Here is a 23,525-nt window from a genome sequence, read left to right on the forward strand (position 1 = left end):
GGATGGTGTTGAGGATGAAGATGAGGATGATGAGGGTGAGGATGAAGATGAGGGTGACGATGAAGGTGAGGATGAGGATGAGGACGGACCACCATCTCCCCAGCAAAGCCGGGTTGCCTGCAGCCAGCACCGAGCCGCCCGCTTTCCCTGGGGCCCCCCGTGCTTCCTCCTCCTCCTCCTCCTCCTCAGTCTCCGACGGGGCCCCCGGGCCGGCACCGGCCGGGAGGGGGCAGCGCGGGCCCCGCCGCCACCGGGATGGGACCGGGGGGGACCGGGGGGGGCGGCGGCGGGGTCGCGCCTCCAGGGGGCGCCGCGTGCTCGGCGCGCGGGCACGCGCGGGCGCGCTCGCGAGCACGCCGGCCCCGCGCACGTGAACGGCCACAGCTGCAGGCGTGCGCGGTCGGGCACACGTGCGAGCAGACAGACGTGCACGCGTGTGCACAAGCATGCAGGCAAGTGTGCACACAGATGTGCACACGTGCACGTGCAATCAGGCATGTGCGTGCACAGACTGCACACAGGTGTGCACAGTTATGCCCGTGCATCCACGCAGACTGCACGTGTGCACACAGACCGCACACATGCACATACAGTCATGCCTGTGCACGCACACAGGCATGCACGCAGACTGCACGTGTGCACACAGACTGCACACATGCACATACAGTCACACCCATGAATGCACACAAACTGCACACATGCATGCCCCCATGCTTAGACACGTGCACGTATCAGCACACATGCACATGCCTATCATGCACACGCACATGCATGCATATGCACATGGCACACACATTCTCAACCAGAATTGCAGCCCCACACCCTCACGCAGCATCGGGGCTGGCTGATGGGGCCCCGTGGTGCTGAGTGGGGCTGGTTTAGGAACAGCCCCAGTGTCCCTGGGCCCCGTGGGGTGCCGTAAGCCGTGGGGCACAGGGTGCATGGGGAGGGAGGGCGGCCCTGCTCCGCTGCGCGGTGGTGACGTTTTATCAGGCAAACATCCTGAGCCGTGTTTTGCAACCCCGCAGCAACGCAAATGGAATTATTTATTATTGTTTCTTCTTATTAATTTAATTAAGTTTTGTTGGTGTAGCATTTTTCCCCCATATTAAAGGAAATGAAGTCAACATCATTAAAAGGAGTGGAATAGGCGTATGCCAAAGTATTTGTAAGAGCACGTTAAAAATATTCTAATATGAATTCCAGCTGTCTCGCAGTCCACTGCGAACTTCTGCTGAGAAATCCAGCAACGCCACGGCTCTGCTGCTGCTGTCCTTGGGCTGAATGCAAGTTTGTGGTACCAAGGGGAAGAAACCTTCGCCGTGTCCTACACTCACACTTTTTAAATCAAGTTAGATAGCCATTTACAAGGGCCTTCGGCGTCCCTTTCGGAGCAGATCTCGTGGTGCTTGCAGTTAAACGCCAATTGCACCGCCCTCGTCTGCTCCAGAGGACGGCAGAGAACTTCCTGAGGCCTGGCCAGGGCTGGGGGTGTGTGTGTCCTCGTGTGCTGTGCACGGGGCGGAGGGAACGTGTCCCACGGCACTCTGCTTGTGCAATGGCACCGGGATGCTCCTGCTATCAGGGGGTGCTCTGCCCCCCATGCCTGGGCACAACGCTCCGGCCCTGCTGCACATGCTGCACACTGTGCACACTGCATGGTGCGTGCTGCACATGCCGCGTGCTGCACATGCTGCACATGCTGCACGGTTCATGCTGCACACACTGCACACCTTCGCCCTCCCAGGGCTCTGGCAGAGGGGGCGCAGAGTGAGGGATTGGGAGCAAACTGCAGAAAGCCCCGCGTGCTGCTTTACTTTGGGGGGCTTATCACAAGCTGCAAGAGGTGGGCACTTACAGGGGTGTGCAGTCACCTGCACGTGGCACTGGGCTCTCAGCAGCTCTTGCACGACTTGAGGCAGTCGCATCAGGGGGGCTGGAGGATTCGGGCATTCCCAAAGCTTCTCCCCCTGCAAATGTGCCCAGAACTGTGCACAGCCCCTGGCACGGGCAAAAAAATAAATAAATAAATAAATAAATAAATAAAACAGAGGTTGTGCCAGCCCCTAAGTTACAGGAACAGTGCTGACTGCTTCCCGTAGTGGGTTTCATGTGCTACTGTCCAAGGATGCAAAGGGGAGCACCCACGGCAGGGCCTAATGCGGTGCAGGGGAGCAGCTGCGTGTCCGAGCCCCCCAGACCCTCACCCAGCCCGTGGTTTTTCCCCGTCTGACTCACTCAGTGACACGTGTGTGTGTGTAGACATGTGCCGTACACACGTGTGCATGTGCATGCATGTGCATGTGTGAACATGCATGTGTGCACATGCATGTTTGTGCATGCGTATGTGCGCGCGCGTGCACACGTGCATGCATATGCATGCATGCCTATGTGCATACACGTGTGCGTGCGTGCGTGTGCGTGCACGTGTGCGTGCACCGGCGGTGCTGCAGCTGCGGGCACAGGCTGGGGCCGGGCAGGGGGCGGTAGGGGCGGGCGGGGGGGGCCGCCCCCAGCTCCCCCCCCCCCCCGGTTGCTGCGGGGCTTTGTGCTGCAGGGGGGCCGGGGGGCGCCGGCTCTGGCTTCGCTCTGCCTTTCTGCCTCCAGCCTTTCCGCCTTTATATTTGTATGATTTTTATTTTTTTATTATTTTTTGTAACCGGGGGGGGTGGGGTGGGGGCGGCCCCGGGCTCGCCCCGCATCCCCCCCCTGTGCGCGGCTGGGGGGGGTTGGGGGGGGCGGGAGCTGGAGCCGCCGGCTGCGGGGCCGGAGACTGCGGCAAAAGGAAAAAAAAAAAAAGGAAAAAAAGGAGAGAAAAAAAAAAAAAAAAAGCCCGAGTCGGGGGAACCCCCCCGGCCCGCGGGGCGGCGGCGCTGGGCGGCGCGGAGCGAGCAGCGGGGCTGCGCGGGGCGGCCGGAGCTGCGCGGGGCTGCGCGCCTCTCCCTGGCTTCCTTTTGCTTTTGCTTTTTTCCATTTTATTTTATTTTTTTTTTGGCCTTTTTTCTCTCCTTTTGCTGTACCTTAGATGAAAATGGCTACCGCCGGCTCCGCGAGCGTTTGCGAAGGCAGGAACGGGCAGGTTGCGAGCTTTGCTTCTTTCCCTAAAAATACCCCGAGCCGGCCAAATCCGCGCCGCAAACTTTCAAGGCTTTTTTTTTTTTTTTTAAATTTTTTTAAATTTTTATTATTTTTTTTTTTCTCCCTCACCCCCTTCTTTTCCTTCCCCTTCCTCCCCCGGAGCGGCGGTGCCGGGGGGCCCCGGGGATGGGAGCGGAGCCGCCGCCCGCCCTGGTGCGCACCGGGCACCGAGCACCGGGCACCGGGCATCGGGCATCGGGTACCGGGCACCGAGCACCGGGCACCGAGCACCGAGCACCGGGCAGCGGGCACCGGCGGCGAGCATCCCCGGGCAGCCCCGGGCAGGCGAAGGCAGCAGCGGCGGACACGGCGCTCCCGGGCCGGGATGCTCGCGTTTTTGGGGGTGTCCTTGCAAAAATCCGCAAATAAAAGCGCGAGCTCCCGGATCCCGCATCCCCCGGCAGCGAGGAGCGAGTAGTTAATGCCCTAAGTATATGTACTGCTCGGGCGGGGGGGCGGGGGGAGCCGCTCGTGTGTCGCGATGTATGGAGAATGTACGTGGCTATTAAAGTGACGTGGGAAAAGCTGCTCGGCGAGGGGGCTCCTTCTGTGGCGAGGACAAAGAAGAAACTGGAAGCGATCTTTTAAAATATTTTCCATTCATAAAAATGGCAGAGGGCTTATGCACCAGTCTATTTCTGCGTCTGACTGCACAGCTAATACGTTATTGCCAGCTTCAGAAGATAATTGTAGTGTCGGTGGAGACCTAATAATACAGTAGCACATGTAATTTTAAACAACACCTCATTGTTTATTGGGATGTAACTTTCCCAAAGTTTATTTGTAGCATTAAGAGATTTTAAGTGCAGAACAAATTGCAAATGAGCAGCTGCGGGGCGATGCGCGTTTTGTGTGGCTACAAGAGTTTCTATATTTAGTGACAAGCTGAATCTGAAGAGGATTAAAAAAAAAATAGAATATCTGTAAGGAAATGCTTATTTCCTCCCGGAGGAGAGGGCTGGGGGATCTCTGGGCTCGGCGGTCCCCCTCTCGGAGGGAGGAAGGATGCCTGCGCATCCCTGCAGCGCGCTGAGCTGCGGCGCTTCGTGCCCCTCGTGCACCTGCTCGCCGGGCTCTGAAACACCCTGTCCAGCCAAAAAGCTGCCAGCTGCCTTGGGCACGCTTAGGGAGGTGATTCTGGTGCCGTGATTTCTGTGCTTTTTTTTTTTTTTTTTTTTTTTTCCAGGAGATGGAATAAAAGCATAGCTGAGCGCGTCCCCATGCAGGGGCCACCTGTGCGGCGTGCTGGCTTACCCTATAGAAAGCGTCCGGCACCCTATAGGGGCTGGTGCCGCACGGGGCGAGCTGTGGCTGGGCTCCCTGCTCAGGGTCTGGGCTCCCCCCTCAGGGTCTGCACCTCTCCTTTCCTGTGTTTTTAAGAAAACTCTGCAAAAACAAAGCAGCCTCTCCAGAGAGACCCGGTGGCAGCGCAGGGTGCCCGTCCCAGGGATCTGTGTTGCCAGAGCGTACGATGCGGCAGGTCAGTGAATTACAGTAATGAAGACCTCACAAAATTTCAGGTGCAGAAGCTGAGACGTTTGTTTCGCTGCTGCGGACGAGCCGTAGGCACCGGGCGAGGCAGAGCAAGCAAGCTTTGCGGTTCCCCAGACGACTTTTAGGCAGGAGCATGGGCTCTTACAGGCAGCCCTTGCACACCGGGGGCACACAACTCATGTCTGACCGACCCCTTGCATGTTATGAGTTTGTCTATGAAGTTAGGAAATGCGGGGAAGTGAAAAGTTACTGGTCACGATCGAAGTGTATTGCTTTTTAATCTCTGAAATTTCATTTAGGTTAACTTTTTTATGATAAAAGTGTTTCTTCTGCATTACTTGCATTAGTTCCTCTCTCTCCTTCCTACCAAGAATAAAGACCTGTCCTGTTTTAAAGAACACGTAATTTAAGGCTGGAGAGGGCAATTTTTATATAATTTTTATAAAAGTCAGAGTGGGGAAAAGTTGAGGTGGAAAATTTCCCTGCTCCGCAGCCGCGAGGAAGGCGATCGGCGCTCCTACGTGCTGCGGGTCAGCGGGGCTCCGACTATTTTGAAAAATAGCGGTGGAAGAGATTTGCAGACGAATTATGTGCTCGTGCACAATGCCAGACAAGCCGCGCTAAAGCCTGCACCTGTTAGCACGCTCCCCTCGCCAGACGTGGGGCTAGGTACGAAGTTGGCAGAGGGCTGCTGCGAAAAGGCCACTCTCAGCCTTTTCTTCTCCTCCCAGGACTTGGGCACAGACGAGGAGGGCGAAAAGCGGCTGGGTCCGCGCGTCGCTGCTTTGTTTTGCTTCCCATTGGGGGAAATAATGGCTGGCTCTTCTTTTTAAAAGTTACAGACCCCAGAGACAGGCGTGCAGCACAGGGCAGGAGGGAACGCATGCTAATTAGGGCTGAAGCAGCACTGCGGATCACAAGCCGTGGAGGTGAGCCCGCTGGCAGTTCTGCACTCGATTCCTGCTTCCTCCTAAATGCAGCTTTCCCTTCTCACACACCTCGGTGTGTGTCACCTGGCTGTCACAGTGCCCCGCTAGCAACTTCGTTACGTACAGCTTTATTTTCACACCAAGCGTTCAATCTCAGCTTTTAGGAGTGAGCCCTAAATGTGAAATGTTCCCATAGGAAAAAGAGCAACAAAAGAAACGCGTCCCTTTGGGAAATGCATCGCACGGACACGGCAGTGCGCACGGGTAATACACTGAAATAAGCGTGTGTGCACGCACGTGCAGGATCTGCCTCACCGTGGTTACATAACCCTTGCACAAACTTTCCTAGAGCAAAAAAACTTGCATGGAGGTGCACAAGCTCAGGCCCAGCGTGCATACACCAAAGTGCCCGAGAAAGCAGGGGATGGAGGCGGGCAGCAGGATCGGGGCTGTGCCCAATTCACCCGCTGTCACCACACAGTGGTTTGGTACCACCGAGAGGTGCCCAGCAGCCTCCAGCAGAGACACCCACATGACAAAATATTTCTGGGAGTCCCCTGGACATGCTCACATCCCGTCCCGGGGGCATTAGTAGGGTTTTATGCAATGGGATGGGGACATCGGTGCAGTGCGTGGGGCCATGCCGCAGGGCTGTGCCGCGGGGCGCTGCACGAACCCACCCGGAAATTTCGGCTGGCAAAACCACCCTCCTGTCACAGGGCACTTTCACTTCGTGGTATTTCCACTTTTCCAGCTGAACTCTGCTCGTGCGGTATATTCATGGTAAAGCAGTGTTACAGCTTGTCGTGCTCCCTGTTAGAAGGTCTGCAGCAAAACAAAAGGGAAAGTGCTGCCTCTCCCGCCTCTCCCGATCCTGTTTTCTCCCTTCCCGTGGTCTGCAGGCTTTGCCCGATAACTGATTTCCTCCGCAATGCATCTTGCAACAGGCTCAAGCCCTGTGGAAGAGCATTACGAGTCCGCAGGCGTTTCTGTGGGCTTTTTTCATGTGTGGCCGTGGGGATGAGCAGAGACCCAGGGAAGGCACGGTCAGGGGGAACCTCACAGCGCTGCAGAGAGCACTGACCACCGCGTAATTCCCGTCCCCCTGGCTTCGGAGATCCACCTTGGGCCCACACCCCAAAATCTGGGCCTGTCTGGGGACAGGTCTTGGTGCAGCCGCCCTCGTCCATCGAGCAGGGTTGGCAACGCTCGTCCCACTCACCTGCCGGGAGTCCCGGCAGCGGGCAGAAAACGCAGCAAGCAAAACATTAATATTTGTACGTGTGTGGTGGGGTAAGGTGAGAATGTCCATCAGACACATCGGGCTGCCTATTTAAGCTACCCCCTGAAATTTGGAGATTTCAGCTTCTGCCCAAAGCTTCTCTCGGAGGGTGAGCAGCGTCTGCAGGACGCTGGGCGTGTTGCCCTTCCGTCAGGGCTGGGAGCCCAGGAGCAAACCCCGTGCAGGCACGACCACCACCGGCAGCCTCGCAGGCTGCTCTCAGCGTTGGTATCTGTGTCCGATACAAATTTCAGGAGGGCTGACGGGGCCGGGGGGCAGTGAGGCAGGACACGTCGCTGCCTCCGTCACTGGTCGTGGGACGATGCAGCAAGCACGAGGCTTTGAGCCCCCACTGCCACGGTGGGATTTGGGGCGGCTTTGGGAGGCCAGGGCCAGGCCAGGGGCTCGGCACCGAGCCCCCACTGCCCTCGGGGGGTGTCTGCACCGAGCGGGGCCCAGGGCAGCAATCCCAAAGCCACCGGCGATGCTCAGGGCCCCGCCGGGCCGCGTGGCGCCTGGAAGTCAGGATGAGGCCTCGCCTGCTGGCCGCGGGCTGCTGCCAGGCCGTACGGCGTATAGACCGGCCATTGTCCGCGCTGATCCCTGCCCAGCTGACGGGCTATTCAGAGCGCTCCTCCGGCCTCTCCAAAACCCCAGCTTGTTCTTCGCCGGTGACAGCCATCCCTCCCATTCGGCGTTCCCTTTGTACGCCTGATAACGTGGTGGAAATCCCTTATTATGCTGCTTTTAATAACGCTTTCACCCGGCGGAGGGACATGATGTTTTAATTTATGCAGCACGCATCCATCCTCCGAGAGGAACCCTCGCAAACCCCGAGCCCTGCCGAAGGACACGAGGAGTTTGTGGGGTTCCCCCGTGGTTCCCAACCTGTGCCCCGTCCCGTGGGCTGCTCCGGGGGGGGGGGGGGGGGTCACCACGAGGGGACCGAGGTCACAGCGAGCTGCGCACACACGCCTGGAAACTGAAAATCCTCCGTGAGCTCGCTGCTGTGGGGTTGGCTTGGGGTTTTTTTTGTTGGTTTTTCTTTTTTTTTTTTTTTTTTCCCCTTTTTTTCGCTGTCTGCTCAGCGCGGCGGCAGCCCCGTGTCGGTGACTACCTGCTCGAGCGGATTAAACGCGGTGCGTTGGGAGGGATAACTGCGCCGCTCGTTAGGTTGTGGAAGTTGAAGTCTCACTTTGTTGTAAAAAAAAAAAAAAAAAAAGTGATTAACCTTCAGATCCATTTACTTTTTTTTTTTTTCTCCCCCCAAATTAATTTGCATTATTATCACGCATCTCGGGGCTTCCAGTTTTAAGAATATAATGCTTCTGCTGTTAATGAAGCGGGCATCCACGATCAAGGGGAGCTGAGAGCTACAGACAATTGTTTGTTTGCCTTTATTTCTCACGCCCTTTGAAGGTTTTTCTTTTTTTCTCTCTCTCTTTTTTTTTTTTTTTTTTTTTTTATTAAGTGACTTTAGCAGATTGTACCCTCGGAGCTGTGAATAATAGGGTTATTCTACAAAAATGGCCAAGGCTAGTTAAGACACACAAAGCCAGGAAATCCTTTCAGGGATGAAATCAGGACTATTTTAGGGGTGCTGGGTAAGTTGCAGACTTTGCAGCCCGGCGCTCGGCTGCTGCAGTGCTGCCAGGCACGGCCGCGGCTGGAAGGAAAAGTTCCTCCCCCGCCGAGGGCTTGCCCGGCCGCGGCCGGCGGGGGGGGGGGGCAGAGCGGGGGGGCGCGGAGAGGGGGCTGTGCAAAGCAGAGGGGGTGCAAAACAAAATGGGGGTGCAAAGAGGGGTGCAAAGCAAAGGGGGGTGCAAAGGAAGGGGAAGGAAACGGGGGAGTGCAAAGCAAACTGGGGGGTGCAAAGGGTGGGAAAGCAAAGGGGGGGGTGCAAAGGGGTGCGTAAGGGGTGTGCAAAGCAATGGGGGGGGCGAAGGGGTGTGCAAAGCAAACGGGGTGCGAAGAGGTGCATAGAGAGGCGTGCAAAGCAATGAGGGGTGCAAGGGGGGGTGCAAAGCAAATGGGGGTGCGAAGAGGTGCATAAAGAGGCGTGCAAAGCAATGGGGGGTGCAAAGGGGTGTGCAAAGCAAACGGGGGGGTGCAAAACAAATGGGGGTGCAAAGGGGAGTGCAAAGCAAACGGGGGTGTGCAAAGGGGTGCAAAGCAAAGCAGTGCAAAGCAGACGGGGTGCGCAAAGCCGAAGTCGATGCAGAGCAAACGGGGGGGGCGCAAAGCAAAGTGTGGGGGGGTGCGGAGCAGAGGGGCGCAGAGCAAGGGGCTGAGCAGAGCCGGGGGGGGCCGCCGGGGCCAGGTGAGTTTGCCCGTGCCCGGCTGCCGGTGCCAGAGCAGGGGCACCTCGGGGGGGGGGCGCAGCGCCCCCCAACCCCCCCGGCACTGGGAAGGGGGACGGGGGGGGGTCTCTTGGTTGGCGCCCCCCCTGCTCGGGGCTCCTGTGAGACTGCGGAAATCGGGGGGGGGGGAGGGGGGGGGGGGCAAGGGGAGGGGAGGGTGCGGGAGCTGCCGAGCCGGGCGCAACTTTGGGAAGTGCGGGGCGCGCAGAGCTCGGCCGCGGGAGCGCGCCTCGGCTTTTTTTTTTTTTTTTGGGAGGGGGGGGGAGGGGGGGGGGGGGGGGAGGGGATTTTCTTAAAAAAAGGGGGGGGGAGGGCGGGGGCGGGGAGGGGGGAATTTTTTTTTAAAAAAAAAAAAAAAAAGGGGGGGGGGGGGTGGGGAATTTGTTTTTTGAAAAAAACCACAAACCAACCTTAACGGCAGGCGGCAATTGGCATGCGGATTTCCTTTATTCTCTTCCGGGTTCTAACGGCTTGCAAGTTTATTTAGCTTTAGCTTTAAAAAAAATCGCAATAAATAAATAAATTTTTTTTTTTTTTTTTTAATATTTTTTTTTTTCTTTGATTTTTTTTTTTTTTTTTTTTTTTTTTCTTTTTCCCCTAAATCCTGGACATTGTTGCCTTTTTTACAGGCAGCTTTCCCGCTTTCCCTTACCCTCACTAATTTCCCATTTTAGATCAGTAATGATGTCAGTCACCACATGCTCTTCCGTGAAGCTTTTCGAGGAGAGCACTTTTAATCTTTTTTAGAGTGATGGTTATCGTTTTGCGGGCGAAAGAAGGGCGAAGGGGGGCTTCAGACAGTTTTCTGGTCAGCGGCTCCGCGGAGGCCGCGCGCCGGTTTCGTTTTTTTTTCTTCTTTTCTTCGCTTTTTTTTTATTTTGCCAGGGGGGTTTCGGGAGATCGGGCTGAGGGTTGCGGCGGTTTTGTTATGTTTTTTCTTGGGGGGCCTTCGTTGCGCGGGGCGGCTCGGCGGGCCGCGCGGCGCGAGGGGGGGCGGGCGCGCGGGCTTCGCATACAAAGGGCCTCTAGCTTTTCATGGGCGGGGGGCTTCAGTTTGGAAGCGGCATCGAGGCGGACGAGGCCCGGATAATCTGGAGCGGCGCGGGCGGCGGTCAAGTTGACGCAACGCCACGGACGGGCATCGACACATCATTCCCTGCGGGGCCCGGCGTTGTTTTCTTTTTTGCGTCCGTTTTTGAACTTTCGGGCTGGGGGGCGCGGCGGGGGCCGGGTTTCCTGTTTTTTCGTTTTTTCTATTTTTTTTTTTTTTGTTCTTGTTTGATTTTTTTTTTTTTTTCATTTCGGGGATTTTCTTAGGGACTTTTTTTTGTTTGCTTTTTTTCGGGGCCTGCGAAGGGGCGGGCGCGCGCCCGGCGGGGGGGGGGTTATTTCACGCGGGGTCGGCGGTGCGCGCGCCGGGGGGTTTCTCCGGATTAGCCATTTTTTGGTTTTGCACCCAAAATGTTAAAAACAAGCGTTAGTATTTTTTTTTATGTCTGGCGTAAACGGGTTTTTCAGCAAAACTTTGGCGGGATGTAAAAAAAAAAAAAAGCGACCGATTTTTTTAGTTCCATTTTAAAACACGCGCGGGCTTTCTATCTCTGGCCCGGCTGGGGGCCGCGGGCGGCGTGCCGGTCGCGGAGGCTGGTGCGCGGCGGCGGGGCGCCCGCCACGGGGGGCCCCGCCACAAAGGCCGCGGCACTCGGATAAGCAACGCACCCTAAGGGGGCCAAGGCTCGCCGGAGCGGAGACACAAACGGGGGGTATCCCAAACAAATAAATAGCGGCGCGCTCCCGCTGACTTTTAAAAATTTGCAGTCCAAACTGCAACGGGGGGGCGGGCGGGCGGGGGAGACAGGCGTCTTTCCCATCTGGGGCTCCCCACCGTTGAATCTCTGCCGCGGATCCCAGCGGGGTTTGGGGCGCGGTCTCTCTTCTCCGGGGACGCGCTTGGGGGGCGCCAAAGTTCGCTCCCTTTTCATCCCCTTTAGGAATCGGCCGGGCGCCGCCGGGGGGCGGCGCCGTGGGGCGCGGATTTTTCCGTCGGGGCGCGATCGGGGGCGGCGGGGCTGCAGGTTTTTCTTTATCTCTCTGAGGATCCTTTAAAAGGGCCTGGCAGGCCCGGGCGCGGGATTCGGGGGGCCGGACAGGGGGACCACGGGGATAGGCGGGACGGACTGTTAAACAAATATAACCGCGCTTGGCGGACGGTGGTGTTTGTCCCCATGCCGTTATATGTCATTTTTTTTTTTATTTTCGGCGGGGGGCGCCAAGGGGCCGACTTTGATATTTTTCGGTGGTCCCGGCAAAATCATCATATAGCCGGGCGCCGAGGCACTGTTTATCTTTTCCAATTGTATTCTTTTATTTGTTCGCGCTTGGCCCCGACCCCCGGCGGCCGCCGGTGGCGGCACAAAGCTGGGCGCGGGAGCGCTCCGGGTTTGGGGAGGGGGCTTGTTGGGGAGGGCGGGTTATTAGGGGTGGGTTATATTGCGAGGGGGTTATTGGGGGGGGTGGCTATGGGATGGGGGGGGAGCGAGGTGAGGCACAATTCCTGCCCGTGGCGGTGGATGTGATTTAGTGAAGCGCACAAGCACCGCCAGCAGAGCGCTCGGGTTGAAGTGACAAGTGGCGGGGGCTCGCCAAACTTGGGAAACCGCCGGGGCTCCCCCGGTTCCCCCTAAAACCCTAAAGACCCCCCCCCCCCCCCCCGCAGACCCCCCTAAGCCCCCTTGCCACCCCACCCCCCCCCCACACACTTGCCCCCCATCCTTCCCCAAGCCCGTCCGCCGACCTCCGGCATGCGAGCCTCCCTCGGCGGAGGGGACGGAGGGGCCGACCCAAAATATTAAAAAAAAAAAAAAACCCTAAAAACTAAAAAAAAAAAAAATTAAAATAAATTAAAAATAAATAAATAAATAATAAAAAAAAAAAACAACACGCACACAAAGTTTGCGGCGCCCCCGCGGCTCTCCCCGCGGCCGGGCGCGCTGCGGGGCGGCGGGGCGGAGGGAGGCGGCGGCCGCAGCCCCCTCCCCGCCCCTCCCCGCCCCCGCGGGCGGCGCGGAGCGGGCGGGCGGCGCGGCGCAGAGCGGGCGGCGCGGAGGGGAGCGCAGCGGGCGCGGAGCGCGGGGGCCGCGGCGGCGGCGGCGGCGGCGGCGGCGGAGCGCAGAAAGGGGGGGGGGGGCGCGCAGCGAGCAGCGCGCAGCGGGCAGGCAGCGCTATGCCTCTCAGCCCGAGCCGGGCGGGCGTGCCGAGCGCCTAGTGCGGGGCAAGTCGAGGCGGGGTTAAAGTTCGGCTCATGGAGCGGCTCCGCGCCGGCTGCAGTTTGGCAGAGTTGGAAATGTGAAAGCAAGAAGCAGGCTCGGGGCTCCCCCTCCTCTCTCCTCTTCTCTCTCTCTCTCTCTCTCTCTCTCTCTCTTCTTTTTTTTTTTTTTTTTCTTTTTTTTTTTTTTTTTCCCCTCTCTCTCTCTCCCTCTGTCCCCCCCCTCCCCCCTCCGCCCCCCTCCCCTCCTCTCCCCCTCTGTCTCCCTGTGTCCCCGCACACGCACACCTCCAGCCCGCAGCCCCCCGCAGCAGACATGTATTCTCCGCTCTGTCTCACCCAGGTAAGCGGTGCCGGGGCGCGGTGGGGCCGGCGCTGCTTGGGGGGGGGGGGGGGTAGGGGGGGGTCGGGGGGGGGCGCGTGTGCGCCGGGGCAGGGGCAGGGGGCGGCTCGCCGAAACTTCACTTCGGTGCCTTTCCCTTGCATCTCCCCCCCCACACACACACCCCTCTTCTCTCTCTCCCCTTACCCCCTTTCCCCGCACGGCCATTTGCGGCGGCACATGGCTAATGGCGCCTACTTATTAACGGCTTAATTAATGGGGGGGGGGGGGGAGGTGGGGGGCCGTGCGGGCGCGGGGCTTTGCGGGACGCCCCCCGCACCGCTGCCGCCGCGGCCCCGCCGTGCTTGGTCATCCGCGATCGATGCCGGCGCCGGAGCGCCCCGGCCGCCGCTGCGCCCCGCGGTGCCCCCGCTGCCCTCCTTCCCTCCCTTCCCCTTCCCTCCCTTCCCTTCCCTCCTTCCCTTCTTTCCCCTTCCCTTCTTCCCCCTTTTCCCCTTTTTTTCCCCTTCCCTTCCCTGCCCTCCCCACCCGACACGCCGGCTCCCCCGCCCCGAACTCCGCACTTTTGTTTACGAGCCGGCGGCGGGGGCGGCCGGGGGGGGGGGTGGGGGGTGGGGGTGCGTGGAAAAGGGTTGAGGGGGGGACGACACGCGGGGGGCACCCGCGGGACACGCGGGGCGCGATCGGCCCCGCACGGCCCCGCGGAGCAGCGCGCAGCAGCCGCGCACGGCCCCGGGGCGGCCGCGCTGCGCGGGGAGCTTGGGGAGTTGCGCGCAATTTTGGGGGGGACACCCCCCGCACACCCCCCGCACACCTCCCGCACACCGCCCGCAAACTTGTTTAGGGGTGCGGGTGCGTGTTCTCCCCCCCCCCCCCCCCCCGCCGCCGCCCGCGGGACTCGGCGCAACTTTTGCGCCCCCCCCCCCCCCGCCCCCGGGCCCCGTTTGTGGGGAGCTGCGGCCGGGAATGGGGGGCCCGGGGGGGGGTCCCCGCGGTGCCCCCGGGGTTGCGCGGGCCGCGGAGCGCCGCCCGCCCCCCCCCGCCCGCTCCCTGCTGCAGGACGCTAAATTGCACACCTTCAATTAGCAGGATATAATGGTTTAACGAGGAAACGCTTTGTGGCGGACTCAAACCCCAGATTATTTCCTCCTGCAGGAGATTTTTGCCTACATTATTCTCACTAATTTAATTTGAATGCATATTTTTGAATTTTTTTTTTTTGATTTTTTTTTTTTTTTACATCCCGGTGAGAAAGCCTCTCCGGGCTCTTTCTGGCCAGGAAAAAAAAAAAAAATAAAATAAATAAAGCGAGGAAAGGCAGCGAGAGGGCAGGCGGCTGCCCAAACTTCGGGGGGCCCCCCTCTCCTTGCCCCCCCCCCCCCCCCCCCCCCCCAGGCCGCCCCGTCGGGGCGCCCCGCTCGCAGCGCTCAGCCCGGAGCCGCCGCCGCCCGCCCGGAGCCTCACGGCCGCAGGGGGGGGAACGGGGCCGGGGGGGGGCACTTTGCAGGGCACGGGGGCTGCGGCTCCGAGCAAGGGCCCGGCCAAACTTCGCTCCTCTCCCTGCCAGCTCCGGGCTCCGACAGCCCCGGGGCTGCAGGGGGGGAGCGCAGCGCCCTGCCCGGGGGCACCGAGCATCGCCACCGCTCCCCGGCCCCAGCGGGGCTCCTCGCCCTCGGTAGGCCCAGTTGCACACGAAGGGGAGAAAATAAAAGCCACGGGCCCGTTGCTCGTTGTCTCAGCCCCCCCCCCCCCCTTCCTCTATTTTATTTTTTTTTCCTACCCCCCCCCCCCCCAAAAAAAAAAGCCCAGACAAAAGCCAGCAGCGCTGCTGGTTGTGCAAATCTCGCATTCTTGTTGCACATTTGGAAAAGTGAGGCGAGGATTAGAGGCCTCCTGACAAACTCTTCCCTCGGAAGGATCAGTTAGGTGATTCTGTCATTTTCGGTGGAAAAAGGGGGCAAGTCCCCGCCAATTGCAAGCAATTTGCTATTTTCCCTTTCGGGACTCCTAGGAGCTTTTAGTGATAGGAGTTTCGGAAGGGGGATTTTTTTGTTGCTGTTAAGTTTAGGTTCAGATTTAAAGGGAAAGCTTTAGAAAGTGGGTTAGAAAAGGAAAACAAACAGAAATCATAATTAAGAGTGTATTTATCCAAGCAGTGTAACTGAAATGGCATGAGCATTTTGTAGCAACTGTCAGGAAAATCTAAACATCGTTCCATTTACATATCTGCTGCAGATCTAGGGACGAGTTGGGGAACATATGCACATCTCCTAATAGATTTACAAGCAAATGGATTGTAAAAATATTAACAAGGGTCGCTGTAGCTGGCTTAATTTCAAAAAGATCAGCTCAAATACATTGTTTCAAAAGACTCCTCTGCAGCGTTACATTATGGCGAGCCTCCTCGGTCGGATTTTGGGGCTCTTTTGTCGTGCTTTTTTGCACCTTTCTGCAGAGCAGCCGAGACTTGCGGTGCGAGCAGACGCAGAATCATGCGGCCCAAATTCGAGGTGCTGCTTAGGAACAGGCAGCGCTCTGCGGAGCTCTGTCCTCCAACTTTGGGGAGTATCGCAGTGAAAACTTTCTCTTTATTCTCGCTTTGCCAGTTTTCCCGTGCCTTTTATTTTTAGGTGACCCACCAGGCACCGAGGGGGGAAAGCAAATGTCTTTATCAAATACTCTGAAAGTTTCCCTTAGAGCTTACTTGGGGAAAGGCAAAGATCACCTCCTTTTTGCACGAGTTTCTTAAAATCCGTGTGTTTTGTAGCGAGGCTGCAGACAAGTCTGCACATCTGTTAGCACACTTGCATTGACACATTTCCAAAACTTTTTTTTTTTTTTTTTTGCTATAATAACACTGAAATAAATAATTGTATTGTGCAGGAACCGCTCCCCCCCTCCCCGCTTCCAGCACAATTTGTTTGATCCGTCCTGAGTGCTTTTATTTCCACCTCGCCTCTGCTAATATCTCGACGCCGAGATTTCGGCGGCGCGCTTTTACAGAGGACCGTGTCTAGGAAGACAGTTTGAAAGTTAGTCTGTTTATGAGTCATTAACCTTTTCTCGCCGTACACCATTTTGAAAAGACACATTGGAGCCTGGCACGGACGTGCTCACCTCGAGCCGAGCAGCGCCGCTTCTCATTTACTTCAGCCATGGGACCGCTTCAGAGCAGACCCTGGCTGCACACCGAAGCATACCTTTTTTTTTTTTTTCTTTTCTTTTTTTTTATCCCCAGATCTTTTAAAAGTTTTTTTTCCCTCTCATTTTTTTTTTCCTTCGGGTGTTGCTTTTACCTCCCCGTTCAGGTTCACGCCGTAGAAATCGGCTTTAGCGCAGGTTAAAGCAGCTCGCTCTTGGATAGCATCCAGCGTCGAGCCAAAAAAGTCCCGAGCACATGAGATCAGTCAGGACAAAGCGCTGCTTAACGCAGAAAAGTTAAAATATTTCAGGATATACCCAGACGTGTTCAGAAACCATTAATGCTTAAAGCGATCCCCTGCCTCATTGTAGGTCTGTCCAGCGTCTGCTGTGTGTACCTTAGCAGATAAACTTGGCCTCGACAAAAGGCCTTTTTTCCTTCGTGGCTCCCTCCGAGCGGGGCAGGGGAAGGACAGGAGGGAGCAGAAATGTGGATTTATTATTTTTAATAGCTCGCAGGGACCTGTAGTTTTTATCTTTCTTTCCTGCGAGAGCTCTTTCTCGGGGGGGAGAGCAGCTCCATGTGCTCTGATTGTGCCTTCTCCCACTTCTCGAATCTACCGACTGCAAACTCGCAGCAATCTTTTTTTTCTTTTTTTTTCCCTAAACTTTGCTGAAATTTGAAACTAAGATCTTTTCCAGTAGAGGAGGGGAGTTAAAAGAAAAAAAAAAAGGAATGTGTCAATCATTGGAGTGATTTATTTTATTTTACCTGCTTAGGTTTTAATAGTCATCCATAGTACTTCTGATTGCTGCCGCGCTGCTGCTGTGCTATGATGAAATATATTATGCCATTTGGGGCAGTTTCTAACAATCTGTGTTTAAAATGAAAATAAATGCTGCAAAACTACATATAGATTTAGGTATTTACAATTTTAGGGCCTCTCAGAATAAGTGCAGTGAAACCTTTTGGGAGGCCAATAGAAGCCCTTGAATTACGACAGAATTTTGCTGCTGGGTATTTCTACTATTGATTTCTCAATTTTTCATATTTTTTTGCAAACAAAACGTAAGTTAAAATAATGTATTGAAAGGACGTGAGATGTCTGCTTTAGTAATATTTACAACAACCTGAAATGATTTGGGTAGGAAACGTACTCCATGGGATAATTAAAAAAAAAAAAAGTTAGTTAAGCTGAAAAATCCCCAGTGTTGTCTTGCAAGATTAAGCACTGGTTGGCTTTTGCCATGCTGGGGGAAACGTTGTACAAATTACTTTTATTTTCCCCGCCTGGAGGGCCCAATCCTGAGGTGTGGAGGCGCTCGGCCTCTGGAAGCAGGGCCGGCCCTGCACGCGGCGCTGGATCAGGCCCCACAGGCTCTGTACGGCCCCGCGTGCACCGTGATACGTGTATATGTTTATTGTTTTGCGTTGTATTTATTTTTTTTTTTTACAAAAGAAAGGGGGGTCTTTCTTGCATTTTTTTAACGTCAGCATAATTTTAATCGTGATTACTTTTGTGTCGAGGAAAGGGGGTGATCTCTAACATGTTGTTACACAAAACAAGCAGTGTCTCTGGATGGCAAAAGTAACTTTCCAAGTACGGCATTTTCTTTTTAAATATGTGAAAATGTGACACAGCGTGTTTAAAAAAATAAAAAATAATTCTTGACCTATTTGCACGAGTCACGCTAAGGTTTTCTGTCACCGCAATTTTCGATTTTTCAAGTCTCCTTTTATTTTGTAGAAAGTTTGTTGTGTTTCGATACGCTTTAATATCAGATATTTTTTTTTTCACAGAATATAATCCTAACTATTTTTAAAAAAATAAAACTTTGTGTTTTCTAAGATTTTCACATTAGTGACTGCCAAGCAGGCGGGATAAATGTGTGGACTGGCTGCGGTACTTTCTTCTCCCTGTATGGTTTGGGAAACAGAGAGAAAAGCTCCCTTCATTGTATTCCTATATGCAGCTGTATCGGCAAGTTACTATACCGCGCGCTGCTATTTCCAAATATATCTTAGGGAAAGTTTTACTATACTTTAGACTTCCCCATACAAACATTGATTGGCATCGAAATGTTTAGAATTTGCCAAATTGGCGGGCATATGCTGGCTACACCGCAAGCAGCGGGGTCAGGGAGAGAGCAAAGGGAGATACGCGCTCTGCGAATGGGCTCAGGTCCCCGTGCCGCAGCGTGGCTGTTGGCTTTTAACTCATTCTCCCCTTTTTTAAAGAAACCTGAAGTTCGGGAGGAGGGCCCGATCCTTGCCCCATCGCCACCCCGTCTCGAGTGGCCGCCCGTTTTTCCGAGGGTCGGGGCGAGGAGCGGGGGCAGCCGTCGGTGGGCCGGGAGGAGACGGCTGAGCGCGGCCGTAATTCTTGCCTTCCCCCCGTCTGGAGGCTTTCATCGGGCTTTGTTGGTGGTTTTGCGTGACATTGACGCTTCTCTGTGACTTTTTCAGGATGAATTTCATCCCTTCATCGAAGCACTTCTGCCTCACGTCCGAGCGTTTGCGTACACGTGGTTCAACCTGCAAGCCCGAAAAAGAAAATACTTCAAAAAACATGAGAAACGCATGTCAAAAGAGGAAGAGAGAGCCGTGAAGGACGAACTGCTAAGTGAAAAACCCGAGGTAAAGCAAAAATGGGCATCCAGACTTCTGGCAAAGCTCCGGAAAGATATCAGGCCTGAATTTCGGGAGGATTTTGTTCTCACAGTCACAGGAAAAAAGCCTCCGTGTTGCGTCCTTTCCAATCCAGACCAGAAGGGCAAGATGAGAAGAATTGACTGCCTTCGCCAGGCAGATAAGGTCTGGAGGTTGGACCTCGTTATGGTGATTTTATTTAAAGGTATTCCGCTCGAAAGTACTGATGGCGAGCGCCTTGTAAAGTCCCCACAGTGCTCTAACCCTGGGCTGTGCGTACAGCCCCACCATATAGGAGTTTCTGTTAAGGAACTCGATTTATATTTGGCATACTTTGTGCACGCAGCAGGTAAGTGCGTTTATATACAACTTCTCCAACTCTCGCGTTCCTCCCGGCTTCGGCGGTTTCGGGTGCTGGGCCCTGGCCACGGCTGCATGAGCGGCGCGAGGCGGGAGGGAGCGTGGCCGCCGGCATCGTCCGGCCCCAGATTCGCCCTTTTTCGCTGGCCTTTCTCATGCAGCTGCTTAAAAGCAGCTTCGTTTTTCTGGGGTTAACGGCAGTTGGGCGTTTTGGGGCATCCTTTCTCAGGTGTTATCCAGGCTTCCTATTTTCTGCGGTGGAGGGAACGCAGAACGATCTATTTTTTAATTTTTACTGTATAAATAAACTTTGTATATATCAAGCCTGAAAGGGCTAGGGGTTCCCGAGGTCAGGGCTGCCAGGCATCCTCACCCACATGGGAATGCAAACCCCACACGGGGAAAAAAGGGAGAAGAGTCCCCCAGTAGGCAGCCAAGGCAGCTGAGTCTGGAAGGTGCCGCAAACAAATTTGGGGTCGTCATTTTGGGACAACGACGTCAACAGCACTTAAAAAAAAAAGCCACAACCTGAAACATCAGTTTATACATGAAAAATACATGCAGTTCTTGAAACAAACTCCTCGTTGGGTAACATTGTGCGTGGGGAGGGCTGAAGTGTTTTGATATGTGATGAAACTGAAAATGTTGGGGCCTCCAGCACCAAGCTCAGCCTGCCCGGGGGTTGCCTCGATGTGTTAGAGGATGTGCAATGGGTTGGCGGGATAAAAGAGTGTGCTATTGTATGTCCTTTGAGTGATTGTATTGCAGAAAAATGTGAGCGTGTGGAGTGCTAGGCCCTGGTCTTCCTGTATGGGATGTATGTAGGATGTATGTAGGGCTGACCTGCAAGTGGAGGGGTTGGGCAGGCCGAGACAACAAAGAAGAGGGGCGAGGGTGGGATCATATTTGTGCAGGCCATGTATATATAAATATTTATCTATAAGAAAACTTAGAGAATTGTGGCACTGGGAGTTGGCATTTCCGACACCACGTTTTTTTGAAGGGGAGCATAGAAAGTTTTGAGCATCCCGAAGTTTTCTGCACCGGATCCCTCTGGTGCTCGTGGAGACGTGCAGCTGCAATGTTCTTGACGCAGCCTGCGCTCGGGAAGGACTTCCGAGCATCCTCGTGCCATTTCCCTCCGATAAGCTGCCAGATTTGCTTTGCACTTAGGTGCGACGCGGTTAAATCATAGTGCACGTTTCTGGCAGAAGGGAGCTAGGCAAATACTGTGGAAAGGGATTTATTTGCTCTGCGATTTATTACGTGGCATGCCGGAGCAAGGATTACCGATTGTGGCTAACCAAAGGGAGAAGAGGGTGGCGGGCACAGCCCCAGCCGAGGAGCCCCGGGGGGCTCGCTGCCCTGCTCGCCTCCGTGCCCAGAGCCGTGCTGGCAGCCCGGGCACCGCCACCTTTCTGCTGGTTAGGTTTATTTAGGGCACGGGGCCGGTAAGTGCCGGTCCGTATTGTGTTTCCTAAATGCGGAGCAGCCTGCTGCAAAGGGCAGGAGGTGCCAACAGAAAGCAGCGGTCTGGGGTGAGCCTGCGGGGAAGCTCCCAGGGACACGGGACGGGGAGAAAAGGGAAAATACAGTAGTGTGAGTGCTGCGAGGGACCGGAGGGTTCTCTTCCTGTTGCAGTAGTCAGGCGAGAGACGTTGTAAAAGTTCAATATTGTGATTAGGGATATACCATCTTATCAGCGTGCTGTTGGCAAACACTCGCCTTGATAGCGAACTCTTATTTATTTCTGCGTTCATTGTCAACAGGCAGTGATTGCACTAATTGTTCTCCGGGCTAGCTGTTTGCCGTAGAAAGTTGGTGCGAGGCTTCAGATCTTTCCCCGTGGAGATTCACGGTTTTGTTCAGGCGGCAAACCCGCTTGTGCAGACCACGCCGCTTCATATTTTGGCTGTTGTTTGCTGCTTGTTCGCAGCGCATTGTGCTCGCAGCGCACTGGTGCGTGCTGCGGCTTCGCTGCGGCACCGCGCCGCCGAGGGGGACAGAGCAATTTTTTAGAAAGTAGCACAGGGTAGCCGTCGCCTGTGTCGCTTCACAGAGGTGTGCTGGAAGCATCATCTGTAGGCTACCTTTTCTTTTTTCCCTTTTTCCTCGCTTTTTTCCCCCCTCCGATGTATCCCAGCAGTCTTTGTTACACCTGAACATTGGCCAAGTTGCCAGCCATTGGTTCCCGCAGACCCGCAGTAATGGCAGCTTGTGCCGTGTGCGCAACAGGAAAATTACAAAAGAAAAATATTAAGGGTCCTTTGTCTCAAACTCCATCAGAGCTGCCTCCAGAAATGTATGGACCCGTTAGCTCTGGGGAGGATGTCGCCAGCACAGATATTAGGTAGGCTGGTCAACTTACATATAGCGGATTTGACAAGCATCTGCTATAGTACAGAAGATTTGTAAACACTAAACAATGTTTTTACCTCCTTAAAAGTTTTGAGAAGTTGCCAGTATTGGCAGGAGGCACAGACTCCAAAACGTGCTTGAAGATATGTGCCAAAACCATTGTGACCTTTTCACCCATAGTGCTTGCTTCCCTTTTTCTTCTCCTTTTTTTTTTTTTCCCTCTTCTTCTTTTTGTTGGGGGGAGCATTCTTTTCCAAGATGCCTTATTCGAGATGACTTCAGCAGTGAGATCTCCCTTTCCTTCTAAACATGTACGATAATTATTGCTTTGAATCCACGCTTTTTCTTCAGTAGGCACTATCATCTGTAAGAGAACACATGTGCTCAGATTTAAATGGTGCTTCTTACAAAGCTACTGAAATCAATTATTCTCTTTAAGAACTGGCTAGAAAGAGAAAACAGAAATATGCAAATACACAAACTACATGTCATTTTCGTTAAAGAAAAAAAAAAAGGAGAGGAAAGGAGAGGAAAGGAAAAGAAGATCGGTGTTTTGTGAATTAGAGGTTGACCAAAAAATGTATTGAAATTTAGAGTATTGCTCTCAGTTTGCAGTTTCTAATCTGCTTAACTAAAAGCAGGCGGCATTTTCATACCCTAAACTTGGGTTTGCTTTTTAGTTTTCACTTATTCTGCGCTTGTATCAAATGACAAGTTGGAAACCATTGTGGCAAACCGTTTTCTTTGTGGGAGTCAAACAGTAAAGCTAATTTATGGCCAGTCCTTTACCAGATGATCTGTATCAGAATCTACAATATACTAGGCACGTGGCAAGGTCACAATTTAAGTTGTTAAGGTCACAACCTTAGCCACCAGGCATTTGACCTTTTAGATAAAGTTAACCTTTGTTCATTAGTAGGCACTCAACCGAGAACTTTCTGGAGTTTTTTACTGCTTTGGAGTTCCTTCTGCTAATGTGATCAGATTGGAGGAAAGATTCGCAATGGAAGTAGTTAAATTTTGTGAAAGGTCACAGTTTTTAGAGACTCCATCAGTGGGCAGAGCTGGATGGCAGGCGACAGGAATTGACACTGCGATGCCCGATTTATTTATTTATTTATTTTTATTTTTTTTTGACAGACCTCATTACGTGCTTTGGGAGAGAGTTCAACTAGCCACATATCTGTGGCGGAGAAAATCTCTTAATCTTTTGGACAGGTGTTTAAAAACCTGAAATTTTAGTAAAGTTGGGGAATGGCTTTTTATTTAAATGAGCTATTTTTTCTGATTCTCTTAATATTTAGAACAGGAGTCAGAGAAGAAGCAAGAAGTCAGCCTTATTCCTGCGACTGTGAAAATTTACTTAGGGTCTAAATATGCTCTATGGCCAATTGCCTGGGTAATAGTATATAACACACGACCTTGAACTTTAGGCAGGCCCACTTGATGTTTCAAGTGGCAGATTTAAAATATTTCTACTTGGACCATCACAAAGATGCCCCGGTAGAAATAACGTGAAGATTGGTTAATAAAGCAAACGACTGCAGATAGTCAAAATACCCATGGAGGTATCACTTAGCTCCGCGTCCGAAAGGTACATCACACTTTGCACCGTAATCTTTTAGTACAATTGTTATTGATTGTTGCTGCATTAATCCTGCTAATAGCCGCAGCCGGTCCGGCGCGTTGCAGCGGTGTGAGAGGTGTTCTGACAATACCGTACATCACGGAAAGAGCTATCACAGCGTCTCCAGCTCCTGCGATCTGCTTTGCAAAAGTCTGGCGTTCGGCTGTGGAAACTATTGCCGGCTCACATAGAACGCACACCATATTGTTTACTTAATTACGCCGTAGCGGAGGCTCATTTTTAATTATTTAGATAACTTCCTCGCTTTGCTGTGATAGCACATTTATTATTTAATTTAAAATCAAAAGGGCCGCGCTACTGTTAGTTTTTGATGCATTTTACTTTTGTTTTGGCTACGTTATTGTCATTCCTTCATACAGTAATCCAGATAGCCGTGATATGCAGATTGGCCAGATGGTCATGTTAACAGATTGAGAACCCACTTCCCACTGCTAAAGAGCAGGTGTAAGATCAGTGCTTTTTTTTTTTTTCCCCTTTCCTCCCAAGTTTCAACCAAAATGCTCTTTAGACAGCTCATAATGGTAGTTAAAAAGGGGCACATTTCAAATGATGTTTGT

The 23,525-nt window shown here is 53.9% G+C and overlaps 1 protein-coding gene across 5 annotated transcripts in view; it reads left to right on the forward strand.

Annotated features, from left to right (window-relative positions):
- Positions 1 to 12,539: 12,539 nt before the first annotated feature.
- NFIA (nuclear factor I A) overlaps positions 12,540 to 23,525 on the forward strand; it is a 244,299-nt gene continuing 233,313 nt past the window's right edge. For 4 of the 5 annotated variants that reach the window (XM_050712197.1, XM_035564482.2, XM_050712198.1 and 1 more), the window contains exons 1-2: positions 12,734 to 12,811; positions 18,420 to 18,951. In XM_050712197.1, the coding sequence (XP_050568154.1) occupies positions 12,785 to 12,811; positions 18,420 to 18,951 (559 nt within the window). In that variant the 5' untranslated portion in view covers positions 12,734 to 12,784. Of the gene's footprint in view, positions 12,812 to 18,419; positions 18,952 to 23,525 lie in introns of all 5 variants that reach the window. The other variant, XM_035564481.2, reaches the window with a different exon arrangement.

This window comes from Cygnus atratus, chromosome 8 (assembly GCF_013377495.2).
Source record: "Cygnus atratus isolate AKBS03 ecotype Queensland, Australia chromosome 8, CAtr_DNAZoo_HiC_assembly, whole genome shotgun sequence".
In the NCBI taxonomy this organism is placed as follows: domain Eukaryota; kingdom Metazoa; phylum Chordata; class Aves; order Anseriformes; family Anatidae; genus Cygnus; species Cygnus atratus.